Consider the following 25,519-nt stretch of genomic DNA (forward strand, 5'->3'; position numbering starts at 1 on the left):
TCTTTATTGGATTCAACTGTCCTAGCCCTGACTCAGGCATTTCCATTGGTGGGACCAACCCACTGGGTGATTTGGGTGTTGAGTTTCTGGTTCGTCCAATCCTGCCGGATGTCATCAAAGTGACAGTCAAAGTCCACAAGGTGCTGGTGTGCCCCACCCTCCAGTAGTGCTCCCACCATCTGTCGTGACTCTTCCCAATCCCTCCACATCACTCTGAAAGAGAATAGTCCACAGGGGTCAAACAGCAGGCAGCGGAGACATACACAGACTTAAAAGAGGTTGGGTTTATGGTAGGAACCTTGGATCATGACCAACCAGAGAAAAGCCTAGAAGCCTTGGGCTTCTAGGAAGTGGAGGGAGAAAAGCACTCACAAGTTCTTGTCCTTAGGGACCCAGTGGAGACCTCGACTCTCCAGGACGATGACTGGAGGCACAGGAGGCTGAGGCACCAGTTTCTTATTATCCAACTGGGTAGACAAAAGGCAATGGAGTTTCAAAAAACGCTTCCTCCCTACTTTTGTCTACCTCCCACCCCCAAGCTCAAGCCTCACCATAATAAGTACTGCATCAGGGAAGAATTCTGCAATTCGCCCAGCGATTTTCAAGGCCAGAGATCCAGGGCTGTGTAGAGGGAAGATCAGAGGAATGAGGAACCGACTCTCTGGGCAGCCCCTGTTCATCTGAGGTGGGCCTCCCAGGTCTCATAGACGTGGGTGCAGTCGTAACCTTTCTCTGTGGCTAGCCTGAGAGGGCTGGGCCTGCTTGATGCTTGATGAACGATTGCTTGATGCTTGAGAACTGTGGGAAACAGGTGTTCAGACACTGGCTGGTGAAAATGAAAATCAAAGGAGGTCTTTTGAAGGGTCTCATGGACTTTCCTTCCCAGACTGGCTTTGAACCATATACCATCCTCAGATCTCAAGCTCCTGAATAGGATTACAGGCATAAGCCATCACTGCCCAGCCTTGGAAATACCATCAATCTTTACTGTAAAGCATTAAATAAAATGTAGCATAATTATATTCACACTAACCACTTTGGTAAGGTAAACCTTGCTGGGGAGATGGAAAGATGTAAAAAAAAAATCTATTAAGTGAAGGAGGAAAGCAAATTACAAAACTATTTCTACTTTATGTTAAACATACATTTTTAAAAAATTCTTTTTTTAAGGTGCTGGATTCGGCTTTCTCTGCATGTTCCCCCCACACTCCCCTGCCCTCCAGCACTTAACTTAGGTCACTCAGTTAAAGCAAGATCAGCCTGTTCTAGTTGAAATACTTGTCCTTCCCACCCCCAGGGCAGGTACTCTAGGACAGGACTCGGTCCTGTTTATCAAACCCACCTGTATCTTTGGGCTTCTGCCTCTGGCTTCCTCACTCACCTCTGATCATCCAGGGCTGCATTGGCATGGTAGTACCCAGCTACCACCAGACCGGCCTGTGCGCCCCACACATCCACCTGTCGTGGAAAAGGGGCAGTCAGTAACTAAATCCGGCTCTGTGGGTGTGCACTGCTGCCAAAGGGCTGGGCAGGGGCTCGGGTGGAGGGTTTCAGGGGGTTGGAGATGGGGGACAGTGCGCCCGGCGGCAGCACCTGGTTGAGGGCGACCTCCAGCATGAGAGACAAGGCCAGCTGGCTGTGGAAGAGGGGCACACAGTCGGTGAGACACAGGCATTCCCCGGGCCGCGGCGCGGACGCCAGCAGCAGCCCGTTGACCGCGGCGTGCGGGTACCGGGCGGCGTGCAGGCACATCTTTCCGTAGGCCCGGGCCGAGATCTCCACCTCCCCCATGGCGCGCAGGGCCGGCCAGGGACAAGGCAGCCCCGATTAGTGCCGGCTCTCCGCCTCGCAAAAGCGACTCCTCAATTAGATTCAACACGGCTGGAAGGCAGACCTCCGGCTACCAACGACCTCAGTCCGGGGGTGGGCCTGTCCCCCCGCCGGGTGGGCCGGAAGGAGGTCGGTCCTCCCACCCCGGGCTCCTCCTCCGCCCCGCTCCGGGCCGGGCGCAGAGCCACGCCTGCTCCCTACATCTCCGGAGCCCACAGGGCGCCCCACGGTTGGCCTAGAGTTCTCCCTTTATCCAATCGGCGCGGGGCTCAGGCCTTACTCCGCCTTTGTCTCTAGCGAACTGGAAAGAACGTAAATTTAGAGAAAGGAAAATTGCCGTCATTCTTATTGGCTAAGGGGCCCGACTTTCGCTTTAGACTGCAGCTCCAACAGCCTCCCCCACCTCCCCTGCGCCAAGCTCCAGCCATTTCAGGAAATGCATGTCACTTATCCCCAGCAGTGGACCTTTGAACTGGAGAACAACGCCAGATGGTTTTGCTCTTATTATGGGTCCCATTTTGGAATGAGTGACCAGGTCTGTCGGAATAAGCCATGTTACCTTCTCAACTGCAGCTTATCTGGCCCTTGGTTTATTTAATGTAGTGTAACATAAAGGCCTATGTGTGTACCTGTGCTGTGGCTTGAACTCAGGGTCTGAGCACTGTCTCTGAACGTTTATGTTTAAGTCTCATAATCTACGTTTTGGCCCACAGCAACACTTCAGCTTATTGGAGACACGTTTCATGGGCCTTGTTGCCCAAACTAGCTTTGAACTGCAATCTTCATCTTTCAGCCTTCTGTATAGCTAGGATTACATGCGGGACTCACAGATGCCTTGTGATGGCCGAATATGCTGAAGGAGTGACACACAACAGAAGCAATCCACGCAAAGTATCATTTATTTTTCTTCTAGTCTTGAACTCAGTACATAGATGGCTTCTCTTCACCCTTTGGGTTGACAATTTTCTCCAGGTTGCTGCTGATTATATGATAAAGCTCAGCCTAGAAGGCCAGAAGAACAAGAGTTAGATTCTTGGCTTTCTGGTCCTCCATCCACCCTCCTTTATAGGCTTCCTCCACACTCACATAGAAGGCCCTCAAGTTCAGCACCATGTTCCTGAGCTCCCTATAGGCTGCTTCATCTCGTTCATGCACCAAAGCCCGGTAATCCATCTGGAATGGAGGAAGCAAGGCTGAGTCAGCCCACAGGGGACTGGAACGCTGTTTTCCACATATACAATCAGGTGCAGGTGGGCTCATACCTGTAATACTAGCTACTCAGGAGGCTAAGATCTGAGGATTGTGGTTCAAAGCCAGCCCAGGTAGGAAAGTCTTATCTTCAATTAATCACAAGAAAGCCAGAGGGAAGTTGTGGTTCAAGTGACGGAGCACTAACTTTGAGCAAACAAGTTCAGGGGCAGTGCTTAAGCCCAGAGTTCAAGCCCAGGATCACCCTCCACAGCAGAGCAAGAGCGAGAGCGAGAGAGAGAGCGAGAGAGAGAGAGAGAGAGAGAGAGAGAGAGAGAGAGAAAGAAATGGAAAGTTGAAGATGGTGGACTGGGAGCATGGTCTAGTGGTAGAGTGTTTGCCTAGTATGCTCTGGATTCGATTCCTCAGTACCACATACACAGAAAAATCCAGAAGTGGTGATGTAATTCCAGTGGTAGAGTGCTAATCTTGAGGAAAGCCCAAGGACAATGCTCAGGCCACAAGTCCAAGCCCCAGGACTGGCAAAAAAAAAAAAAAAAGGTGAAAATGGGCTTATCTCACCACCAACAAATGGAATCACACAGGATGGAGCAGAGAAAAGGGTCAAGATTGCTGGCACATGCCTGTAATCCTAGCTACTGAGGAGGGTGAGATCTGACGATCGCGGTTCAAAGCCATCCCGGGCACTAAAGACCATGAGACTCCTATTTCCAATTAACCACTAGAAAACCAGAAGGGCTGTGGCTCAGGGGTAGGGCGGTAGCCTTAAGTTGAAAAGCCCAGAGATAGCACCCAGGGCCAGAGTTCAAGCACCATGACCCACACACACACAAAAAAAAGGTCAAGATTATTGAAGCACAAGTCAAGGGCTTTATTGTATGCCAGTCCTGGGGATTGAACTCAGGGTCTGAACACTGTCCTTGGGCTTTCTCAAGGCTAGAACTCTACCACTTGAGCCACAGAATCACTTCCAGGTTTTGTTTTTTATGTATGTGGTACTGAGGAATTGAACCCGGCCAGGTCTTTGTGCATGCTAGGCAAGCACTCTACCACTAGGCCAAGCTTCCGGCCCTGTCCTTGATCTTTTTAACTTAATCATGGTGCTCTACTACTTGAGCCACAGCTCCAGCTTTTTGGTTTAACTGGAGATTCTGGAACAGGGCTTTGAACCTTGATCTTCAGACTTCAGCCACTTAAGTAGCTAGGATTACAGGCATGAGCCGCCAGTGCCAGACTTTCAAATCAGTTGTTCTTTTTTTCCAGTCCCGGGGCTTGAACTGAGGGCCTGAGCACTATCCTTGGGCTTTCCTCAAGGCTAGAGCTCTAACACTGGAGCCACCTGACCACTTCTAACTTTTTTCTATATACGAGGTACCAAGGAATTAAATTCATGTCTTGGTGTATGCTAGGCTAGCACTCTACCACTTGGGCAAACTCCCAGCCCACAAAATCAGTTTTCCTAAGCCAAGTTTTTGGCTTTAATGTTCTCCATGTTGGGAAAGTAATGAATAAGACAAAGAAGATGACATCCTCTCAGCTCAATCCCACCCCAGCCAGCCTCAGAAGACAGGTGAATTGTACACTTACTACATGGGTTTCCTTAGAAGCCTTAGCAACAGCATCCCCACGTTCTGAGAAATACCTGCCAAAGCAAGGATAACAGCCCATTAATGTGTTTTAAAGAGCACCCAAATCTCCCACCATCCCGATGGGACTGCAAAAATGTCCCTGCAGCCCCCATGCAGGTCTTCCTGCTGTTCTCACTTGGAAATAGTTGTCTGAAAGGCTTCCACTTTGGTTTTGACAGCATTCACTCTTTCCAGTACCTTCTCCTACAGTGTCATGGGAGGAAAAGAAAACATCTCATTTCCCTTCTTCATTAGCTATTTCACTTGCCTCCCAGATCATGCTTAGTGTCTGTCTCTCCACACTCAGTGTCCTTAGCCGTTTCTTACCTGTATTGCCACCCCAAAATCATTTCCATCCTCAATCTTTGGGATCAGATGCTGGATCCATGTGATCACCTGCACAGGTTAAGAAGAGGAATCACTCAACAAACGCCCTGGTTTCTTCCTATTATGTCATTTCCTAATAGGAGCTACATTTAATTAAATATTCATTATGTACCATGTGCCCTGATGAATTATTATTTTATCTTATCTGTCACAGCAACCTTCCAAAGTATATATTCTTACTCTGCCCATTTAACAGATTCAACATCTGAGTCACTTAAGTAAGAGACTTACTTAAGATTCTCAGCTAGGTAAGTCACATTCGGGATTTGAACTCAGTTTCCTTTCCTTCTTGGGTCCAATCATTTTTTTTTTTGCCAGTCTTGGGCTTTGAACTCAGGGCCTGAGCACTGTTCTCAGGCTTTCCCAAGGCTAGAGCTCTACCCCTTCAGCCACAGCACCACTTCTGGCTTTTTTCTATGTCTGTGGTACTGAGCAATCGAACCCTGGTCTTTGTGCATGCTTGCAAACACTCTACCACTAGGCCAAACTCCTGGCTCCTTGGATCCAATCTTTTAAACAAATTCATTATATCCTATTGCTCCACTGGGCACTTAGTACAGCAGATGATTCTGAGATTATATAGGTGGATCTATCACGGTGTCTGATTTCAGCAGTATCATTGTGATATCAGAAATTTAGCAGCTACAGCTAACAGAAAGTATCCACACCAAAGGCACAGAAATCAATATCCTTACACTGGATTAGATCTCTGGATGAAAGATGTGCATCTCTAAAAGAAACCACTGTCAGGCTTTGCTAGTCTGCTCTCCCCACTTCCCCCAGCTGGCAGGCTTACCAGAATACACTTCTCTTTGAGAGTCCACACTTCTGGCTTAACCACAGCAAGCAAGGCCAACAACTTCTCATTCCCAGGGAGAAAGCCACACTTAGGGACTGTGTGAGAGAGAGGATTTCAGGCCTTTCCTCATCCAGCAGTCAATGTGTCATTTCTCCTACCCTAATCACATGCTCTCCCATTACCTTCTCTCTTCTCCTGCTTATCTGTTTCCATCTAAAGCCAAAAAAGGAAATATCATGGAAGTTGAAGGAGTAACATCTTCAATTGATCATATAATCCAAGTTCTATACCCTGGGTGTCTCACCTCATCATCTTTAGGAGGAGGATCTGGGATAGGGATGTCCAGTGAGGCTCGGAGGGAGGTAAGATCAGCCACATTGAAAGAGTCCTCCTGCACAGAGTTCACTGTCAGAGGCTGCCTACCCTCTTCCCCTCACCCAAAGGCACATCCCTTTTACCCTCACCGCCCAGTCCACCTGCTCTCTGTCTCCCAACCCAGGCTCAGGCTCCAAACTCTCCCAACATTCCCAGGCTGTTATTCACAGTTTTCTGTATGCTGAACCCAGTTTTTAGTTTAACAGGGTGGGTGGAAGCTAGGTACTATTGCCTTATTCTTATAATCCTAGCTGTTTGGGAGGCTGCAATCCGAGGATGGTGGTTTGAAGCCAGCTGAGCAGGAAAGTCCCTGAAACTCTAATTGTCAAAAAGCCAGATATGGAGCTATGGCTTAAGTGGTAGTGCACTAGCTTTGAGCAAAAAGGCTCAGGGACAGGGCCCAGGCCCTAGGTTCAAACCCCAGGACTAGTAGACACACACACGTAGGTGGAAGGGAGAGTGCCCAAGGGATAGAGCAGAAGGGACACACATTACTCACTTGCAGGAGCTGATTCAGATAAATGATTTTCTGTGGCAAGAATCTGTGAAGGAATTCTTCAGCCTGTGGGTTACATTGCAAGAATAATCATAGAAGACACCCAATGAGGTGTAAGAAATGATCTTGGATAGGCTCTTGGGAATTCATTGAGTCTAAGATTCTAAAACTAGGAAACTGAAATCCTGGAAATGAAGGGACTTGCCTAAGCTAGTGAGAGGCAGAGCCAAAGGTTAAAAGCTTAGTATTTGTGATTTGGGGGTGCATGCTTGTCCCTCCCATCAAAAGAAGGTTCAGAAGAGGCAAGTGTCCTATGCGGGGTTAGAGTGAAGGTAGAAATCAGAAATCAGGGGCTCATCTTGGGGGAAGGCTTGGTAAAGGAAGTAAGGGGCAAGTATAGGCTGGGTTTGGGAAGTTTTCTGAGAAAGTATTACATGAGGTTCTGTGTCCAATTGCTTGAATTTAGAGAGGCTTACCTCCTGGAAAAGATTGTGTCTGAAGATATCCACCTGCAGAGAATACCCGGATGCTGGTGAAAGGGCTTCGGTTGTAAAGATTAAGATTCCATCCCCAACCCCAACAGGGTGCCCAACTGTGACTCGGACCTTTTCCCACAAGCTAGTTTTCCCGGGAAGCCCTTGCTCCACTGAAGACCGGGCGTCAGTGATCAGGGCATCAAGATCCCGGGCAGAAGTGAAAGCACTAAGGGGAGGTGGGGGAATTCTCTGTCACCACCTAGGCCCCTTCCAGCATCCAGCTGGGCTTCTATCTGGAGAGCTCCCCGACCCCTTCCTGCCCTCCGGTCCCGGGGTACCTGTTTACGGGCTTCTCCGCTCAAGCGGACCCCACACGGTTTAGCCATGCTGCTCCAGTAGCCAGAAGACACAGATCGCCCAGCTAGCTGCCGGCTTTCGCTTTCACTCCCCGGGCCCGGGCCCGCCCCCCTCGGCCCCGCCCCCGCCCCCTCCCCTTCCTCTGGGCAGGCCACAAACCGTAGCTCTTCAGCCATTCCCAGTCGCTGGCTACCTCGAGGGGCGGTTCTCGCTGGGTCACCAGCCCGGAGGCGGTCCGAGGGAGGGACTAGGGGGCAGTGGGAGGACTGGAGCCGGGGCTGTCCCGCGGAGGGGGGCGGGATTTATAGTGAGGACTTTCCAGGGGGAAGTTCTGGGTTGGGCTGAGTGCGGAATAGAAAAAGGGTGTGCCACTCGGCTAGAAGGGGACAGTGAAGGGTCCGGGCGAGTGGTAGGGGTAGAGTAAGAGGCAGGACCTGGGGCGGACAAGGGCTTAGCAGAATGTGGGAGCAGCGCGAAGACTTTACCCTGGCCTAGGACAGACCGACAGAAGAAGAGGGGGCGGGTCTCGCTTGAACTGGGCTAAAGTTGTCCGGCGTCGAATGCCGGATAAGGTAGGATTTTCCCAATGGAAACCGGAGCGTAGCCTAATGGTCCAATAAAGAGAAAATGGCTTTAAGTTAAACAGGGTAAGCACACGCGGAGGACCTCCCGGAAGGAGCCGAACAAGCCAGAAGGAGGCGTGGACGAGCTCTAGAATTAGAGGGAAAAAAGCGGGGAGGTGCCGGGGGAGGAGCCAGCAGCTGTTTACCTCCGCATTGGTGGAGGCCGGGCGGTCCTCTTTGGCCACGCCCCCTGACTGTCAGAGCACCGCCGCCCTTCACCGCAAACCCCTCCCCTTCCTCCGGAGCTGGGCCGCAGTCCCGCCCTCCTGCCTGGTACTTCCCGTTCCCGGCTGACCCCGGTGGGGACCCGGGGTCCGGTGTCAGTGGGCTGAGTGGACCCCGCGGAAGGTGTGGGGCCGCGAAGCCGGACGACAGGAGAACCCGGCGGCTCTCCGGGCCGCGCGCGGCGGCGAGGCTGAGGCTGACTCCAGTCTCGGGATGCCGGGGGAGGAGGAGCGAGCCTTCCTGGCGGCCCGCGAGGAGCTGGCGAGCGACTTGAGGAGGGATTCGGGGCGGTCATTTTCCCTGGAGCAGCTGCAGCCGCTTCTGGCCACCTCTCTGCCCCCGGCTGCCCGCTACCTGCAGCTGGACGCCGCGCGGCTGGTCCGCAGCAATGCGCTCGGGGAGGTGAGGCCAGGTCTGCCCTGGAAGCGGGACGTGGATCTGCCCGAAGCCAGGGCTGGGCTCACAGATTTGCTCTCCGACTGCCCTCCAGCCAGTAATGTACCTCAGCCTTCTGTCCACGGCGCTGAACATCCTGGAGAAATATGGCCGCAACCTCCTCAGCCCTCAGCGGCCCCGATACTGGCGCGGGGTCAAGTTCAACAATCCGGTCTTTCACAACACAGTGGATGCTGTGCAGGTGACATCCTTGGATCATACGGGGCCGGGGGTCGGGGGAGGAGTCGAGATCAAGGCTGGAAGTTGGCCCCAAACCTGTGCCGAATGGGGAGAGTTTCTGCCTTATTGCCTAAGGAGCCTTACTTGGGTGGTGACTAGCTGTGAATATGTGGCAGGGGGGCCGGGATGTGCTGCGATTGTATGGCTATACCGAGGAGAAGCCAGATGGATTGAGCTTCCCTGAAGGGCAGGAGGAACCAGACAAGCATCAGGTTGCCATAGTCACATTGGAAGTACTGCTGCTTCGGACAGAGCTCAACTTACTGTTGAAGGTGAGATGCCCCTTTCCTCCCTTGAAGTCTTTAGATACAAAGTTGGAGAGCCCAGCCTCACTCAAGCTGTTTGGAGGACCCCCATGCTGCTGAACTATGGATCTAGTCCTCTCAGCAATGTGGGAGTCCCTGATGCTGTTCTACTCTCTGTTAGGGAAGCATGGCTTAGAGAGGGAGCCTTGCTCTAGATGATAACTCTTCTAATCTTATTTACAGAATACTCATCCAAGACAGAACGCACTGGAACAGCTGCTAAATGACAAAGCTGGAGACAATGTAAGGACAGAAGGCAGGAAGAATGCTGCTAAACCAAGGGGTCAGGGGACTCTGTCTCCCAACCCTTGCCCATCATCTGCTCTTTCTTCCTAGTTGCTGCAACTTTCAGAATTTGACCCCCTACTGAGAGAGATTGCTCCTGGCCCCCTCACCACACCTTCTGTCACAGGTATCATTGGTCCTTTATGGAAGACAGCAGTATATTCTTATATAATGATTGATATTTGGGACTTCTCTTACATTTCTTTCTTTTTTTTTTTTTTTGGTCAGTCGTGTAACTTGAACTCTGGGGCCTGGGCACTGTCCCTGAGCTCTTTAGGTCAAGGCCCTACCCTTTGAGCCACAGCACCACTTCAAGTTTTCTGGTGATTAGAGAGAAGAGACTCACAGCCTTTTTTTTTTTGCCAGTCCTGGGGCTTGAACTCAGGCCCTGAACAATGTCCTTGGGCTTTCTCAAGGCTAGTGCTCTACCACTAGAGCCACAGAACCACTTCCAGCTTTTTTCTATGTATATGGTATCAAGGAATTAAACCTGGATCTTTGTGCATGCTAGGCAAGCACTCTACTACTAGGCCAAACTCCGGCCCCTCATGGGCTTTTTAATGCCCAGGCTGGCTTTGAACCTTGATCCTCAAATCTCAGCCTCCTGAGTTGCTAGGATTACAGGCATAAGCCACTGTGCCTGGCATTTTCTTATATTTCTTATTTTTATTTTTTTTCTTTTCAATGCTGAATTTGAGCTTAGGGCCTTGTCCTTCAGTCATGTCCCCAGCCTGTTGTTGTTTTTGTTTGGTGGTGTTGTGTGGTTGTTGGATTTTGATTTCTTTTTTGCCAAGACTAGGATTTGAACACAGGCTTTACTCAGTTTGCTTGGCTTGCTTACTGCCTGACACTTCACCCACTTGAGCCACACTTTCAGTTTTGCTTTTTGCTGGTTATTTTGGAGATGGAGTCTCATGGACTTTTCTGCCTGGATGGCTTCAAATTTCAATTGTCTGGATTTAGCCTTCTGAGTATCTAGAATTATAGGTATAAGTCACTGGTATGTGGGTTTTTTTGGGGGGTGGTCAGTCCTGGGGATCAAACTCAGGGCCTGGGCACTGTCCTTGAGCTTTCTCAAGACTAGCACTCTGCCATTTGAGCCACAGCACCACTTCCACCTTTTTCTGTGTATGTGGTACCAAGGAATAGAACTCAGGACAAGCACTCTACCACAAGGTCACACTTCTGACCCTAACTTTTTTCTTTTTTAACTAGTCCTGGTACTTGAACTTAGGGCCTGGGCACTATCCCTGAGCTTCTTTTGCTCAGGGCTGGTACTCTACTACTTGAGCCACAGGACCACTGTGACTTTTTCTGTGTACATGGTACTGAGGAATTGAACTCAAGGCTTCATGCATGCTAGGCAGGCCCTCTGCCACTAACCCACATTCCCAGCCTCTATGGGTACCTGGCTCTTTGCATTTTTGTTTTGTTTTTGTTTTTGCCAGTCTTAGGGCTTGAACTCAGGGGCTGGGTACTGTCCTTGGGCCTTCTCAACGTTAACACCACTTCTGGCTTTTTCTGTGTATGTAGTACCTAGGAATCATACCCAGGGCTTCCTGCATGCTAGATAAGCACTTTACCACTAGGCCAAGCTCCTGGCCTAGTGGTATTTTTTCTTTTTCTTTTTCTTTTCTTTTCATGTGTGTGTGTGCCAGTCCTGGGGCTTGAACTCAAGACCTGTGTGCTTTCCCTGAGTTTTTTGCTCAAGGCTCTACACTTGAACCATAGCTTTCTGGCTTAGGATAGTTAATTGGAAATAAGAGTCACAGACTTTCCTGCCACCAAAAAGCTGGACATGGAACTGTGCCTCAAATGGTATAGTGCTAGCCTTGAGCAAAAAAACTTAGGAAGAATGCCCAGGCCCTGAGTCCAGGCCCCAGGGAGCATGTGTGCATACACGCGCATGCGCATACACACATGGTAAAAATGTGATACTTATGTGTCTTACTTATGTTTTGTGTAATACAATGCCTTCCACTTCCATCCATTTTTCTTAAATGGTAGAATTTTCATTTTTGTGAATGAATAATGTAGTATTGTGTGTGCTGTATATGTACATATATATATATGAGCTATACATATATATATATATATACATACATATATGGCAATGGAATATTATATAACCTGTTCATCTGTTGACAGATACCTAGGCTTGGGTAGTGTGTATAGTGCTGCACTAAATATGGGCATTCCAGTTTAAATTTAAAACTTCTTTTTATTTTGCTTCTGTTCTCCAGGCTCTAGTCCCAGTCCTTGCTTTCTCTGTGGTTCCGCTCCAGCCACTCTGCACTGCCCATCCTGTAAACAGGCCTCATGCCCAGCTTGTGACCTCTTGTTCCATGGACACCCATCCCGTGCTCATCACCTTCGACAGACCCTACCTAGAGCCCCCGCAGCTGCCCATCCCAGCCCTAGGTAAGATGCTTTCTTGGTGGCGTAAAATTGAGAGGCTACTGAAGATTACACAGATGCCTATTATGTGCCAAGGTATATGCTAAAGACGTTAGAAGACAAGCAGTGAGGCACAGCCGCAAGGAAATTATAGACAAGTACACCAAACATCAACCTATAGGACTGACTATAATGGCACCTGGGCTACTGGCTCATGCTTGTAATCCTAGCTACTGAGTGGGAGGCTGAGACCTGAGGTTAAAGCCAGCCAGAAAGGGGCACTAGTGACTCATGTCCTATAGTTCCTCAGGAGGTGGAAATCTGAGGATCACGGTTCAAAGCCAGCCAGGGCAGGACAATCCTTGAGACATTTATTTCCCATTAACCACCAGAAAACCAGAAGTGGTGCTGAGGCTCAAAGTGGTAGAGTGCTAGCCTTGAGCTGAAGAGCTCAGGGACAGCACCCAGGCTATAAGTTCAATCTCTACAATTGATAGAGAAAAAAAGGTAGGGTGGGGAGGGGACAGAGATCAGGAATGTGGCCTAGTGGTAGAATGTTTGCATTCACAAAGCCCTGGATTCAATTCCCCGGCACCACATACACAGAAAAAGCCAGAAGTGATGCTGTGGCTCAAGTGGTAGAGCGCTAGCCTTGAGAAAGCTCAAGGACAGTGTCCAGGCCCTGAGTTCAAGCCCTAGGACTGGCAAAAAAAAAAAAAAGACAGCCTGATCAGACTCTTATCTGTAATTAATCAGTAAAATACTCACTTGAAGTGTGACACAATTGGTAGAATACTAACCTTGAGTCTAAAAGCTGAGCAAAAGGCCGAGAGTTTCGCCTAGTGGTAGAGTACTTGCCTAGTAGGCATGAAGACCCAGGTTCGATTCCTCAGTACCACATACATAGAAAAAAAAAAGCCAGAAGTGGTATTGAGGCTCAAGGACAGTGCTCAGGCCCTGAGCTAAAGCCCAGGACTGGCAAAAAAAAAAAAAAAAAAAAAAAAAGGCTGAGCAAAAGCCCTTTATCAGCACGCATACACACACATACACACACAGAAAGACTAGTTATATCATTCCTTTATAAGGGAATGCAGATGGGTAGTATATAGCTACAATCTGGTCTCAAGGGTAAACTCCTTTGACAATATTTTAAATACCTAGCACAACTAAAGCCTTATGTTGTAGATACTTTTCTAGAAGTAAGCTATAAACTATTGTGTACATGTTGAACAGACTGTGGGTATAGGAATATTCCAAATAGACTAAGAGGTATGAAGGTCAGAGCCTCGTGTCATTACCTGGAAAATGGAACCTGGGAATGAGGGACTTGTGCATTAGCTACCACCTCAGCAAACCATGTCTGCTCTTCTGTTACAGTTTACCTGCTTCATCTCACCCACGGCCTCATTCATCCTCCCTGCTGGCCCTAGGAGGTGGCTCTCTTTCTTCCCCTGACCCTGGAAGCACTCATCTACTCTGGCATTGTGCTGCCTGTGCCATCCTAAATCAGCCTTGGGCAGTCTTCTGTGTGGCCTGTAAAAGGCCTAGAGGCTGTAAGGTGTTGGGGACAGGGACTGAAGGCCTCCAAGGAAGTGGGGACCTAGAACCTGAGCTTGCACGGGGTCAGTGGGCCTGCCAGAGCTGTACCTTTGAGAATGAGGCAGCAGCTGTGCTATGCGCCATATGTGAGAGACCGCGGCTCGCCCAGCCTCCCAGCTTGGTGGTGGATTCCCATGATGCTGGCATTTGTATGCAGCCTCTTCAGGTAACCTGTTTCTATCCTTCTCAGCAATTTATTTACCTTTGATCTCATGCCAGTCTCTGCTTCCCCATTTCCTTTTTCTTTCAGTATTCCACCTTAGTTCTCCGTATTTCCATTATGAACCTTAGCTACCCAGTCAATGGGATAATTCTCTCTACCTTCCCAGCAGGGGGATACTTTGCTCTCTTCTGCCCAGACCCAAGGCTGGTATTGTACTCACTGTACCTTCTGCAACTCGGGTCCTGGCTGGGTATGTGCAATGTGTAACCGGACCAGCAGCCCTACCCCAGTGCAGCATGCTCCCGTGCCCTATGCTAGCACCTTGGAAAAGGGACTTCCAAAGCCTGGGCCCCCAGAACGACTCAGTGCCTCTCTGACCAGTTCCCGTGGGGACACTGAGAAACAACGCCAAGACAAGATGCGAGAGGAAGGTCTCCAGCTAGTGATCATGATCCGGGTGAGAATTTGGCCTGCACCTAGACGGGACTGTGCTGGGGAAAGAAAGAGTTCTATAAGACCTGTTGGTGGCTCATGCCTGTTAATCCTAACTACTCAGGGAGGCTGAGATCTGAGGATCATAGTTCAAAGCCGGCCTAGGCATGAAAGTCCGTGAGACTCTTGTCTCCAATTAACCTCCAATTAACCTGATTTCAAGCCCCATGACCAACTTAAAAAACAAGCCTATCATTTTGTATTGAGTACTTTGGGAAGAGCAGTTTCCATGGTATGTATGCACTGGATGATGGTATGCTCTGGGCACGTGATCAGAATGTCTGCAACAGCCACTGTGGATGTATTGGATGAGGCTGAGGGTTTGGTTTGGGAATGGTGCTTTTCCTGAGAGACCCTCTGGCTATGTGTTCTTTAGGAAGGAGAAACTGCAGGTGCCTGTCCAGAGGAAATCTTCTCGGCCCTGCAGTACTCAGGCACCGAGGTGCCCTTGCAGTGGTTGCGCTCAGAACTGCCTTATGTGCTAGAGATGGTAGCTGAACTGGCTGGACAGAAGGACCCAGGCCTGGGGGCCTTTTCTTGTCAGGAAGCTCGGAAAGCCTGGCTGGATCGTCATGGCAACCTTGATGAAGCCGTGGAGGAGTGTGTGAGGGCCAGGAGGAGGAAGGTACTGGTTCTGCTGGAGGTGGAATGGAGTTGAGCTCTCAGAGTCTCTCATACTCTTATCTTGCTTGCTTTCCCCTCCTCTTACTCCCATTCTGCTCCCAATGTGCAGGTACAGGAGCTCCAGTCCCTGGGTTTTGGGCCTGAGGAGGGGTCTCTTCAGGCTTTGTTCCAGCATGGGGGTGATGTGGCACGGGCCCTGACTGAGCTACAGCGCCAGCGTCTAGAGCCCTTTCACCAGCGCCTCTGGGAGACTGTCCCTGAACCCACCCCTTCCTGGGATGGGCCAGACAAGCAGGTACTGAGAGGAAGCAAGATGCTCAGTCCACCAGAGGACTGATGGGAGGAGAATCCCTGGGGTCTGACAGTTATTTCTCTCTGCACCTGAATGACATTGCAGAGCCTGGTCAGGCGGCTTCTGGCAGTGTATGCACTTCCCAGCTGGGGCCGGGCAGAGCTGGCACTGTCCCTGCTGCAGGAGACACCTAGAAACTATGAACTGCTGGACGTGGTAGAGGCTGTGAGGCAAAGCCAGGACCGGGCCTTCCTTCGTCGCTTGCTCGCCCAGGAATGTGCTGTGTGTGGCTGGGCCCTGCCCAGGAACAGAGTAAGCCGCTCTCCTCTATACGTTGTTTTAGAACTCTCTGGTTCCATTGGACCAGATAGTCTTCTGTCTTGTCTAGTCCTGTCTTCTGCTCTGCAGTTGTTCATATGCCTCATATACTCTCAAGGTTCCTGAGTAGGGGGGAGCAGGAAAATGTTGACCTAATTATGCAAAATTGGGGGGAAAAAAAACTTGTTAGCCAGTTTTCTGTTACTAAATACTGAAGTAGTCAACTAACAAAAAGAGAAGTTTCTTTTTCTTTTTTTCTGGGACTTGAACTCAGGGCCTGAACATTGTCCTTGGGCCTTCTCAAGGCTAGAGTTCTGCCACTTGAGCCACAGCACCCCTTTGGCTTTTTCTATGTATGTGGTACTGAGGACTTGAACCCAGGTCTTCATGCATGCTAGGCAAGCAATCTACCACTAGGCCAAACTCCCAGCCAGAAAGAAAGGTTTCTAACCAGGCACAGGTGGCTCACACCTGTAATCCTACCTACTCAGGAGGCTGAGATCTGAGGGGTGGGGTTCAAAGTCAGCTAGGGCATGAAAGTCCATGATACTCTTACCTCCAATTAACTACCAGGAAACTGGAAGTGGCGCTGTGGCTCAAGTGGTAGAGCACTAGCCTTGATCTGAATAGCTCAGGGATAGCACCAAGGCCCAGAGTTCAAGCCCCATGACCAACCAAAATTTTAAAAAAGGTTTCTTTTGGCTCACAGTTTCAGACCTTTCAGTCTATGCTTTTTTGGCTCAATTTATTTTTTCCTGTTAGTACTAGGACTTGGACCCAGGGCCTGGGCTATGGACCCTTAGCATTTTCACTCAAGGCTAGCACTACCACTTGAGCCACAACTTGCTATTGGGTAAGTGGAGATAAGAGTCTTGGGGCCGGGAGTTTGGCCTAGTGGTTAAAGTGCTTGCCTAGCATGCATGAAGACCCGGGTTTGACTCCTCGGTACCACATACCTAGAAAAAAGCCAGAAGTTGTGCTGAGGCTCAAGTGGTAGAGCTCTAGCCTTGAGGAAGTCCAAGGACAGTGCTCAGGCCCTGAGCTCAAGCCCAGGACTGGCCAAAAAAAAAAAAAAAAAAAAGAGTCTTGAGGACTTTGCTGCCCTGGCTGGCCTTCAACTACAATCTAAGCCTCCTAGGGAGCTAGGACTCAAGGTATAAGCCACCAGTGCCTGGCTGGCTCCATTACTTTAGGCTTGTGGTGGTATAAGCAGAATAATGTGGCAAAACAAAACCACTTCCCTTTGACCAGGAAGTCAAAGACTGGGGTTCCTAGTTCTCTTTGATGGCATGCCCCTTGACCTAAAGACTTCACACGAGGACCTTTCCTCTAAAGGATTCACCTGTCTCTCCATAGTGCCATCCCCAGAGCAGGCCTTTGCTATATGTATCTTTGTGGGACTCCAAACAACAGCAAACACAGTGGTAGAAAAGATCATATAATGAATTTCCTTACACCTCACTGCACTCCAGCAAATACTCCAGTCACCAAATTTCAGCAGTATCATTGTATTGCCAATCTTTTTCTTTTGTGCTGATGCTGTGGCTTGAAGTCAGGGCTTGGGCGTGGTCTCCTAAGTTTTTTTTTTTTTTTTTTTTGACCAGTCGTGGGGACTGAACTCAGGGCTTGAGCACTGTCCTTGGGCTTTCTCAAGACTAGAGCCCTACCACTTGAGCCACAGCACCACTTCCAGCTTTTTTTTTTTTTTTTTTTTTTGCCAGTTGTGGTCTTGAGCTCAGGGCCTGAGCACTGTCCTTGGACTTTCTCAAGGTTAGAATTCTACCACTTGAGCCTCAGCAACATTTCTGGCTTTTTTTTTTTCTAGGTATGTGGTACTGAGGAATCGAACCCAGGTCCTCGTGCATGCTAGGCAAGCACTCTACCACTAGGCCAAACTCCCTGCCCCCTTTTTTTTTTTTTTTTTTTATATTATATGTGGTACTGAGGAATCGAACCCAGGTCCTCGTGCATGCTAGGCAAGCACTCTACCACTAGGCCAAACTCCCTGCCCCTTTTTTTTTTTTTTATATATTATATGTGGTACTGAGGAATTGAACCCAGATCTTTGTGCATGCTATGCAAGCACTCTACCACTAGGCCAAATTCCCAGCCCCATTCTCCTGAGTTTTTTTTTGTGTAAGCCTAGTGGTCTCCTACTTAAGCCACAGCTCTGCTTCTGGCATTTTTTGGTTACTTAGAGGTAAGAGTCTCATGGACTTTTCTGTCTGGGCTGACATCAAACTACAACCTCAGATCTTAAGCCACCTAAGTAGCTAGGATTACAGGTGTGAGTCATCACCCTCCTGCTGTATGGCCAATCTTTATTTTACCTGTACTCATGATTGTTTTGAAGCAGATCTTAGGTGTTTATAAATAATAAATCTCATAGTTTATAAATAATACTTCAGTGAATATCTGTAAAAGTTAAAACTTGAATAAATAGCCATAATTTAACAATAATTTAGTATCATATATTCACTTGATAAGCCAGCTGGATGCCTATAGCTTATGCCTCTAATCCTAGCTACTCGGGAGGCTGAGATCTGATGATCACAGTTCAAAACCAGTCAGGGCAGGAAAGTCCATGGCACTCTTATCTGCAATTAATCACAGAAAAGGCCAAAAATGATGCTATGGCTTAAGTGAAAGAATGCTAATTTTGAGCAAGCAAGCAAGCAAGCAAGAAAGAAAGAAGCCAAGTACAATGGCTCATGCCTGTAATCCCAGCTACTCAGGAGGCTGAGATCAGAGGATCAAGGGTCAAAACCAGCCAGGCACAAAAGAACCTGAGACTCTTATCTCCAATTAACTTCTAGAAAATGGGAAGTGGGGCTTGACTCAAGGTTAGGGTGGTAGCCTTGAGCTGAATTGCTCAGGGATAATGCCCAGGCCCAGGGGTAGGGCAGTAGCCTAGAGCTGAAGAGCTCAGGGACAGCACCCAGGCCTTCAAGCCCCATGATCCAAAAAAAAAAAAAAAAGAACAGGGGCCAGGAGGTTAGCCTAGTGATAGAGTGCTTTCCTAGTACGCACAAAGACCAGGTTCGATTCCTCTGTACCATATACATAGAAAAAAGCCAGAAATGGTGCTGTGGCCCAAGTGGTAGAGTTCGAGCTTTGAGAAAGCCCAAAGACAATGCTTAGGCCCTGAGTTCAGTCCTCAGGACTAGCAAAGAAAAAGGGGAGGAGTGGGGAGAAGATAGATTGACAGTGTTACCTAGACTACAGATCTTATTTGTTGTTTATTTGTATGGGTATATATATACACACTTTGGTATTATATTCCATATATAGATTCATATAACCACAACCATCATCAAGATAAATTATAGTCAGCCTGGTGGGCTCACGGAGCACTCAGTAGATTGAGGCAGGAGAATTGGGATTTAGAGGCCAGCCTAGACTACATAGTGAATCCAAGGCCAGCTTTGGATAGAAGGGGCCTTGTCTTTAAATTTTTTTTTTTTTTTGCCAGTCCTGGGCTTGAGCTCAGGGCCTGAGCACTGTCCTTGGACTTTCTCAAGGCTAGAGCTCTACCACTTGAGCCTCAGCACCACTTCCGGCTTTTTTCTATGTATGTGGTACCGAGAAATTGAACCCGGGTCTTCATGCATGCTAGGCAAGCACTTTAACCACTAGGCCACACTCCCAGCCTTGTCTTTAAATTTTAAAGACATTTATCAGGCAGGGAGTGTGGCCTAGTGGTAGAGGGCTCACCTAGCATTCCCAACGCCTTGTGTTTGATACTTTGGTTTCACATACACAGAAAAAGCCAGAAGTGATGCTGTGATTCAAATGGTAAAGTGTTAGCCTTGAAAAAGCTCAAGGACAGTGCCCAGGCCCTGAGTTCAAGCCCAAGGACTGGCAAAAAAAAAAAAAAAGAAAGAGAAAAAAGGGGGCCGGGAGTTTGGCCTAGTGGTTAAAGTGCTTGCCTAGCATGCACGAAGACCTGGGTTCAATTCCTCGGTACCACACACATAGAAAAAAGCCAGAAATGGTGCTGAGGTTCAAGTGGTAGAGCTCTAACCTTGAGAAAAATCCAAGGACAGTGCTCAGTCCCTGAGCTCAAGCCCATGACTGGCAAAAAAAGAAAAAGAAAAAAATATACATATGATCCCATGTCACAGAAAAACAAAAACAAAAATAAACCTCATGTTAGACCCCATAGTTATAACTTTCCCTCACTAATATGTTCCCTATAGGGTTATTTCTCATTTCAATATATTATTCCTTTCTTTCTTTCTTTCTTTCCTTTCCCTCCTTCCCATCCTCCCTCCCTCCCTCCCTCCCTCCGTCCCTCCCTCCCTCCCTCTCTCCCTCTCTCTCTCTCTGTCTCTCTGTCCCTCCCTCCCTCCCTCCCTCCCTCTCTCCTGTGTGCTGGTATTGGAGCTTGAATTCAGAGTCTTGCCTACTCACTTGGCTTTTCTACTTAAGGCTGGTGCTTTACCACTTGAGCCACACCCCACTGCAAGGTTTTGGTAGCTAACTGGAGATAAGAGTCTCACAGATTTGTCTGCTTAGACTGATTTGAAACTGTCATCTTGATATCTCAGCCAGCCTCTTGAGTAGCTAGGATTATAAGCATGGCTACCAACTCCCAGTTTCATGATATTATTTACATATTTGCTTTTAATTGAATGTGAATGCCTTTAGACACATTCTTTTTTTTTTTTTTTTTTTTTTTTTTTTTTTTTGCCAGTCCTGGGCTTGAGCTCAGGGCCTGAGCACTGTCCTTGGACTTTCTCAAGGCTAGAGCTCTACCACTTGAGCCTCAGCATCACTTCCAGCTTTTTTTTTCTATGTATGTGGTACCGAGGAATCGAACCTGGGTCTTCGTGCATGCTAGGCCAGCACTCTACCACTAGGCCAAACTCCCGGCCCTAGACACATTCTTGTCTTATCTCTAGATCTTGCTATTGCTTGTTTTCCTCTAACTACTTTTAGATATTTGGGATGCCAGCACCCATGGACACCTGAGATAGTTATCCCTGGCTAGTTAGACTCTAGTTTCTTAGTGGACATTTGGCTAGTAACCCTTTTGCAGGTTGGTAGCTATGGTTTCTGACCTTCCTTTTCTCTTCTCCCTCTACCCCATTAGATGCAGGCCTTGATTTCCTGTGAGTGTACCATATGTCCTGACTGCTTCCGCCAACACTTCACCATTGCCTTGAAGGAAAAGCACATTACAGACATGGCATGCCCTGCCTGTGGCCGCCCAGACCTCACTGATGACACCCAGTTACTCAGCTACTTCTCTACCCTTGACATTCAGGTATTACAGTCCCCAAGGTTCCAGTATACCATGGGGAGTTTAACTCCCCATCTCTCCCTTCTCAATTCACCATCTCTACTTCTGTTCCTAGCTGCGGGAGAGCCTAGAGCCAGATGCCTACGCATTGTTCCATAAGAAGCTGACTGAGGGTGTGCTGATGCGAGACCCCAAGTTCTTATGGTGTGCCCAGGTAAGTGGCTTGACCAGAAGAGCTAATTATGGAGGGGCAGGAGATGTCTCCAGGTCAGGCTTTGAATAGCTTTATGTTCTTATACTCACAGTGCTCCTTTGGCTTCATATATGAGCGAGAACAACTGGAGGCCACATGTCCCCAGTGTCACCAGACCTTCTGTGTGCGCTGCAAGCGCCAGGTGAGTCACACTCATATTTTGAGAAATATTTGCTAAGCCATTCTGAGGACTATTTCAGACTCAGGGTATCCTGGAAGGCAAAACAGACACAAGGTTTGAGCTTGAAGAGCTTTCTATTTAGGGAGCCAGGTACAAGGAAAAAGGGAAGAATGGAGGGAGAAGGAAAAGGGAGAAGCAGAAGCAAGTAAAGAAAGGGGAAGAAGCTAGGTACTGGTGGCTCATGCCTAGCTACTCAGGAGGCTGAGATCAGAGGAGCAAGGTTCAAAGCCAGCCCCGGCACAAAAGGACCTGAGAGGCTTATGTCCAGTTAACCCCTAGAAACTGGGAAGTGGGGCTTGGCTCAAGGGTAGGGTAGTAGTCTTGAGCTGAAAAGTTCAAGGACAGCGTCCAGGCTGAGTTCAAGCTCCATGACCCACAAAAAAAAAACAACAAAAAAAAAAAGATTGAGGCTGTCAAGAGCTAGCTCTCAGATCCAGACAGACCTCGAGGCCAAGGAAGGCAGTTTTGCCTTTCATTATGAGAATGCTACCAAAAAAAATTGGAAACAATAAAGTGAACACCTGAGTCCCTACCTTCAGACCTCAAAACTAGCACATTACCAATACTGTTGAAACTCTCTGACGTCTGCTTTGAAAGGATTTCTAGTCTTTTGGCTGCAGTGTAGAAAATAGTATCTAGGGAAGCAAAAGTAGAAACAGAGAGATTAGGAAGTCAAGCAAGTAATTGGAAGCAAGGTCTGACATCGACATGGCAGCGATGAGGATTAAGAACAGAGATACAGGTTGGGTGGTGAAATGAAACTTATGAGTGATATGAAATGGTTTCAGGAAATGAAAATCCAAGGTGAAGCTAGGCACTGGTGGCTCATGCAGGTAATCCTAGCTACTCAGGAGGCTAACATCTGAGGATCCTGTATGGTTCAAAGTGAACTAAAAGTCCACAGGACTTCATCTGTCATTAACCAATACAGTGTTGTGCTGGAGGCATGGCTCAAGTAGTAAAGTGCCAGCTGTGAACAAGAAAGCCAAGCAAGCGTATAGGCTCTGAGTTCAAGTGATATTATTGACACATACAAAGACAGAAAGAGAGAGAGACCAGGATAGCACCTCAGTTTTAGGAGGTGAGCAAATATTGATGGAGAGGGACATAAACTAAGCTGGGGCCCACTGATATGAGTGGAAAAGTAAGCAGGGCCAGGGCATGGGACAGAGCTTGCATGAATAGCCTACTTTCTTTTTGGCAGTGGGAAGAACAGCACCGAGGACGGAGCTGTGAGGATTTCCAGAACTGGAAACGTACCAATGACCCAGAATACCAGGCCCAAGGCCTAGCAATGTATCTTCAAGAGAATGGTATTGGTAAGAGTACCTTACTTGGCTTATCTGCTCAGTAGTCTGTCAAGAAGAGCAAAGGTTAGCTGGGTCCCGGTGGCTCACGTCTGTAATCCTACCTACTCAGAGGCTGAGATCTAAGAATCGAGATTCAAAGCCTGCCCAGACACCAAAGTACGGGAGACTCATCTCCAATTAAACACCAGAAAACTGGAAGTGGCGCTGTGGCTCAAGTGGTAGAGTGCTAGACTTGAGCTGAAGAGCTCAGGGACAACACCCAGACCCAGAGTTCAAGCCCCATGACTGACCAAAACAAAAAGATCTTCTTGAGTCCTTAGTGTCACAGTGGTAGCTCCAACCCCGACCTCTTATCCCCTGCAGACTGTCCCAAGTGCAAGTTCTCATATGCACTGGCCCGAGGAGGCTGCATGCACTTTCACTGTACCCAATGTCGCCACCAGTTCTGCAGTGGCTGCTACAATACTTTCTATGCCAAGAATGTGAGTACAGGGAATGGGGAAGGAAATCATGGTGGGAAGCTGCCACTGGGTCTGAGAGAAAAAGACCATTGAGGAGTGGCCCAGGGAGAAGAATAAGGGAGGTCCATAAGGATATAAAGCACCTCCCTCTGTCCCCTTTCCCCATTTTCTGGTTCTAGACTCTCCAGTTCTCTCCCTACCCCTAAGACTTTCATACAGGGGGTTCCTGAGAGTTCAGGACCGCAAGTTTTCAACTTTCCTTTTCCATCTGGGTTTCCACCAGAAATGTCCAGACCCTAACTGCAGGGTGAAAAAATCCCTGCATGGCCACCACCCTCGAGACTGCCTCTTCTACCTACGAGATTGGACTGCTGTCCGGCTCCAGAAGCTGCTACAGGTGAGCAGTGGCCAGTCCCACTGGCCTTGGAGGTGGCCCAGGAGAGGGAAGCAGGGCCCTGGGTGGGAAAGAATGGAAAAGGCTTTATGGTGGGAAATATAAGATGAACATAATGCCATCTCTGCCCTTCCCCAGGACAATAACGTCATGTTTAATACAGAGCCTCCAGCTGGGGCCCGGGCAGTCCCTGGAGGTGAGTATGAGACCAGCCTTTGAGAAGGGGAGGTAGTAGTGGTGGTATTTTAGGATCCACCTGGCTCTGCAGTTGTGCCCTTTGGCAAGTTATTAACCACAGGTCTTGTTTATTCCTTTATAAAATGGAGGTAAAAATATCTACCTTGCGGCCTAGCTGCTTACCTAAGGCACCATTAAAAATGATTGCTCTTAATGGTAGGCTTCTTCTCACATTCTTCAATGGTTATGATTCATTCATTAATCCTGTGGGTTTTTAATGAGACCTGGTAGTTGCAGGGCACTGTTAAAGGTTCCATGAGAGCAACAGAAAGGTGTGATGTAGGTTTCTAAGCTACTTTGCTTGTCAGTATCTGGAGATACAACCTCCACAGAATAAATTAACCATAACTGGGGCTGTAGTTAAACTGAGGCTGTGGTAGAACGCTTGCCTAGCCAGCCAAAGGCCCTGAGTTCTTTTTTTTTTTTTTTTCTTTACCAGTCCTGGGGCTTGAACTCAGGACCTGAGCACTGTCCTTGGGCTTTCTCAAGGCTAAAACTCTACTACAGCACCACTTCTGGCCTTTTCTATGTATGTGGTACTGAGGAATTGAACCTGGACCTTTCTGCATGTTAGGCAAGCACTCTACCACTAGGCCAAACTTCTGGCCCTAAGGCCCTGAGTTCAATCTCTAGTACTATAAAAGTTTAAGTTACCATGCAGGAGCTAAAAACAACCAAGGGTGCTGTATCAAGGGAATATGTGTCTATGAGTCAAAAGCCAGCTTGAATAAAAATAGAGATGGCGAGCTCCCTGCCTCTCCATCCAGAGTTGGTCGTCTGTTGAAAGTGTCTTGAAGCACTCCATGTGCTCAGTCCCTTGTGTATGGACTGCTACGTGGTATGGACATTCCAATTCCCCCGGATTTTATGTCAGTTGTCTCCTCCAAACAAAGAGTCCATTCCTTTCTCTTCCTTTCCCTACTCTCAGGTGGCTGCCGAGTGATGGAGCAGAAAGAGGTTCCCAATGGACTCAAGGATGAAGCTTGTGGCAAAGAAACACCACCTGGCTATGCGGGTCTTTGCCAGTAAGTGCCAGCCAGGGCTTGGAGATGTGAATAGGAGCGGTCAGGGCATGTCCCGGCAGTGAGGTGGGGTCCTGCACAGAGAGGGAAGGAGGGGCTCTCTGGGCAAGGGCATGAATGGGTGAATGTACATGCTGATCAGCAATGCTTACAGGGAAAACAGGGAGGAGCCTGTCGTCCTGCTTGGGTCTGAGAACTGCAGCAGTGCAGCCTGGCAGTTGGAATACTCATTTCATTTCTGCTCCCTTATCCCCCAGGGCACACTACAAAGAATATCTTGTGAGCCTCATCAATGCCCACTCCTTAGACCCTGCAACTCTGTACGAGGTGGAGGAGCTGGAGACAGCCACTGACCGCTACTTGCATTTGCAGCCCCAGCCTTTGGCTGGAGAGGAGCCTCCTGCCTACCAAGCACGCTTGTTACAGGTAATGCACGACCGTCTTCTCTCTGAGCTCATCCTCAAGAAGTCACCTGTCCCGGCCTCTTTCTGAGCTCTAAGATTCCAACATCCTTATGTTCTCTCGCCTACAGAAGCTGATGGAAGAGGTGCCCTTGGGACGGAGCATTCCCCGCAGGAGGAAGTAGCTGAGGCTCAGGGTCCTGCCCCTCAGGAATAGCTCCAGCACCAATAAAGAGGCATCTTACTGCCCAGGCTTCTTGGTGGTCCTTCTTCCTGGCCCCACCATCCAGGGGCACCAGAGAAGGGAGGGGGAGGGTTGAGCAACATTTTGCTGAAAGAGCTCCTTCAACCTATTATGGACAATCCTGGACTTAGAACCAGGAAGAAACCGATATCATGGACGGGCAAGGCCTCCCTCGCCAATCCAACCATCTGGCCTGGGCTCCTTCCTTCCCTGCTT

General features: G+C 48.7%; 3 protein-coding genes across 5 annotated transcripts; 1 reads left to right on the forward strand and 2 right to left on the reverse strand.

Annotated features, from left to right (window-relative positions):
• Positions 1-30: 30 nt before the first annotated feature.
• On the reverse strand, positions 31-1,987 carry Emc9 (ER membrane protein complex subunit 9). 2 transcript variants are annotated; one of them, XM_090345276.1, is made up of 6 exons: positions 1,594-1,987; positions 1,382-1,458; positions 727-798; positions 552-621; positions 373-467; positions 31-213 (listed from the first exon to the last, which is right to left on the reverse strand). In XM_090345276.1, the coding sequence occupies exons 1-6, from the start codon at positions 1,789-1,791 to the stop codon at positions 33-35; spliced, it is 693 nt and encodes a 230-aa protein (XP_090201402.1). In that variant the 5' UTR covers positions 1,792-1,987; the 3' UTR covers positions 31-32. The 2 variants fall into 2 exon arrangements, with proteins under 2 accessions (XP_090201402.1, XP_090201403.1); XM_090345277.1 differs by lacking the exon at positions 727-798.
• A 724-nt stretch (positions 1,988-2,711) lies between these two features.
• Positions 2,712-7,660, reverse strand: Psme2 (proteasome activator subunit 2). Its single transcript, XM_090345280.1, has 11 exons — positions 7,539-7,660; positions 7,201-7,233; positions 6,728-6,790; positions 6,158-6,244; positions 6,036-6,066; positions 5,851-5,948; positions 4,995-5,063; positions 4,804-4,871; positions 4,627-4,681; positions 2,917-3,003; positions 2,712-2,832 (listed from the first exon to the last, which is right to left on the reverse strand). Exons 1-11 carry the CDS (start codon positions 7,584-7,586, stop codon positions 2,752-2,754), a joined length of 720 nt encoding a protein of 239 aa, XP_090201406.1. The 5' UTR covers positions 7,587-7,660; the 3' UTR covers positions 2,712-2,751.
• A 164-nt stretch (positions 7,661-7,824) lies between these two features.
• Positions 7,825-25,310, forward strand: Rnf31 (ring finger protein 31). Of its 2 annotated transcripts, none has more exons than XM_090345278.1 (21): positions 7,825-8,807; positions 8,896-9,042; positions 9,197-9,352; positions 9,569-9,628; positions 9,722-9,797; positions 11,914-12,091; positions 13,445-13,832; positions 13,996-14,286; positions 14,698-14,946; positions 15,055-15,240; positions 15,343-15,549; positions 20,651-20,824; positions 20,916-21,014; positions 21,106-21,195; positions 22,439-22,553; positions 22,908-23,026; positions 23,289-23,402; positions 23,538-23,595; positions 24,565-24,661; positions 24,916-25,084; positions 25,191-25,310. In XM_090345278.1, the coding sequence occupies exons 1-21, from the start codon at positions 8,619-8,621 to the stop codon at positions 25,242-25,244; spliced, it is 3,216 nt and encodes a 1,071-aa protein (XP_090201404.1). In that variant the 5' UTR covers positions 7,825-8,618; the 3' UTR covers positions 25,245-25,310. The 2 variants fall into 2 exon arrangements, with proteins under 2 accessions (XP_090201404.1, XP_090201405.1); XM_090345279.1 differs by having other exon boundaries at positions 13,999-14,286.
• Positions 25,311-25,519: the final 209 nt, after the last annotated feature.

Source organism: Megascapheus bottae, chromosome 14 (assembly GCF_031878675.1).
Source record: "Megascapheus bottae isolate mThoBot1 chromosome 14, mThoBot2.hap1, whole genome shotgun sequence".
Classification (NCBI taxonomy): Eukaryota; Metazoa; Chordata; class Mammalia; order Rodentia; family Geomyidae; genus Megascapheus; species Megascapheus bottae.

Excerpts from the sequence above, each read along its gene's own strand:
- Emc9 (XM_090345276.1), bottom strand. The coding sequence starts at position 1,791 with ATGGGGGAGGTGGAGATCTCGGCCCGGGCCTACGGAAAGATGTGCCTG. Across the intron at positions 1,459-1,593 it reads TGGAGGTCGCCCTCAACCAG|GTGGATGTGTGGGGCGCACA; the intron begins GTGCTGCCGCCG and ends TTTCCACGACAG. Across the intron at positions 799-1,381 it reads GCAGCCCTGGATGATCAGAG|TTCTCAAGCATCAAGCAATC; the intron begins GTGAGTGAGGAA and ends TGTTTCCCACAG.
- Psme2 (XM_090345280.1), bottom strand. The coding sequence starts at position 7,586 with ATGGCTAAACCGTGTGGGGTCCGCTTGAGCGGAGAAGCCCGTAAACAG. Across the intron at positions 6,067-6,157 it reads CTCCTCCTAAAGATGATGAG|ATGGAAACAGATAAGCAGGA; the intron begins GTGAGACACCCA and ends TTTTGGCTTTAG. Across the intron at positions 3,004-4,626 it reads CTTCTAAGGAAACCCATGTA|ATGGATTACCGGGCTTTGGT; the intron begins GTAAGTGTACAA and ends CCTCCATTCCAG.
- Rnf31 (XM_090345278.1), top strand. The coding sequence starts at position 8,619 with ATGCCGGGGGAGGAGGAGCGAGCCTTCCTGGCGGCCCGCGAGGAGCTG. Across the intron at positions 9,353-9,568 it reads AGCTCAACTTACTGTTGAAG|AATACTCATCCAAGACAGAA; the intron begins GTGAGATGCCCC and ends TCTTATTTACAG. Across the intron at positions 15,241-15,342 it reads GGGATGGGCCAGACAAGCAG|AGCCTGGTCAGGCGGCTTCT; the intron begins GTACTGAGAGGA and ends ATGACATTGCAG.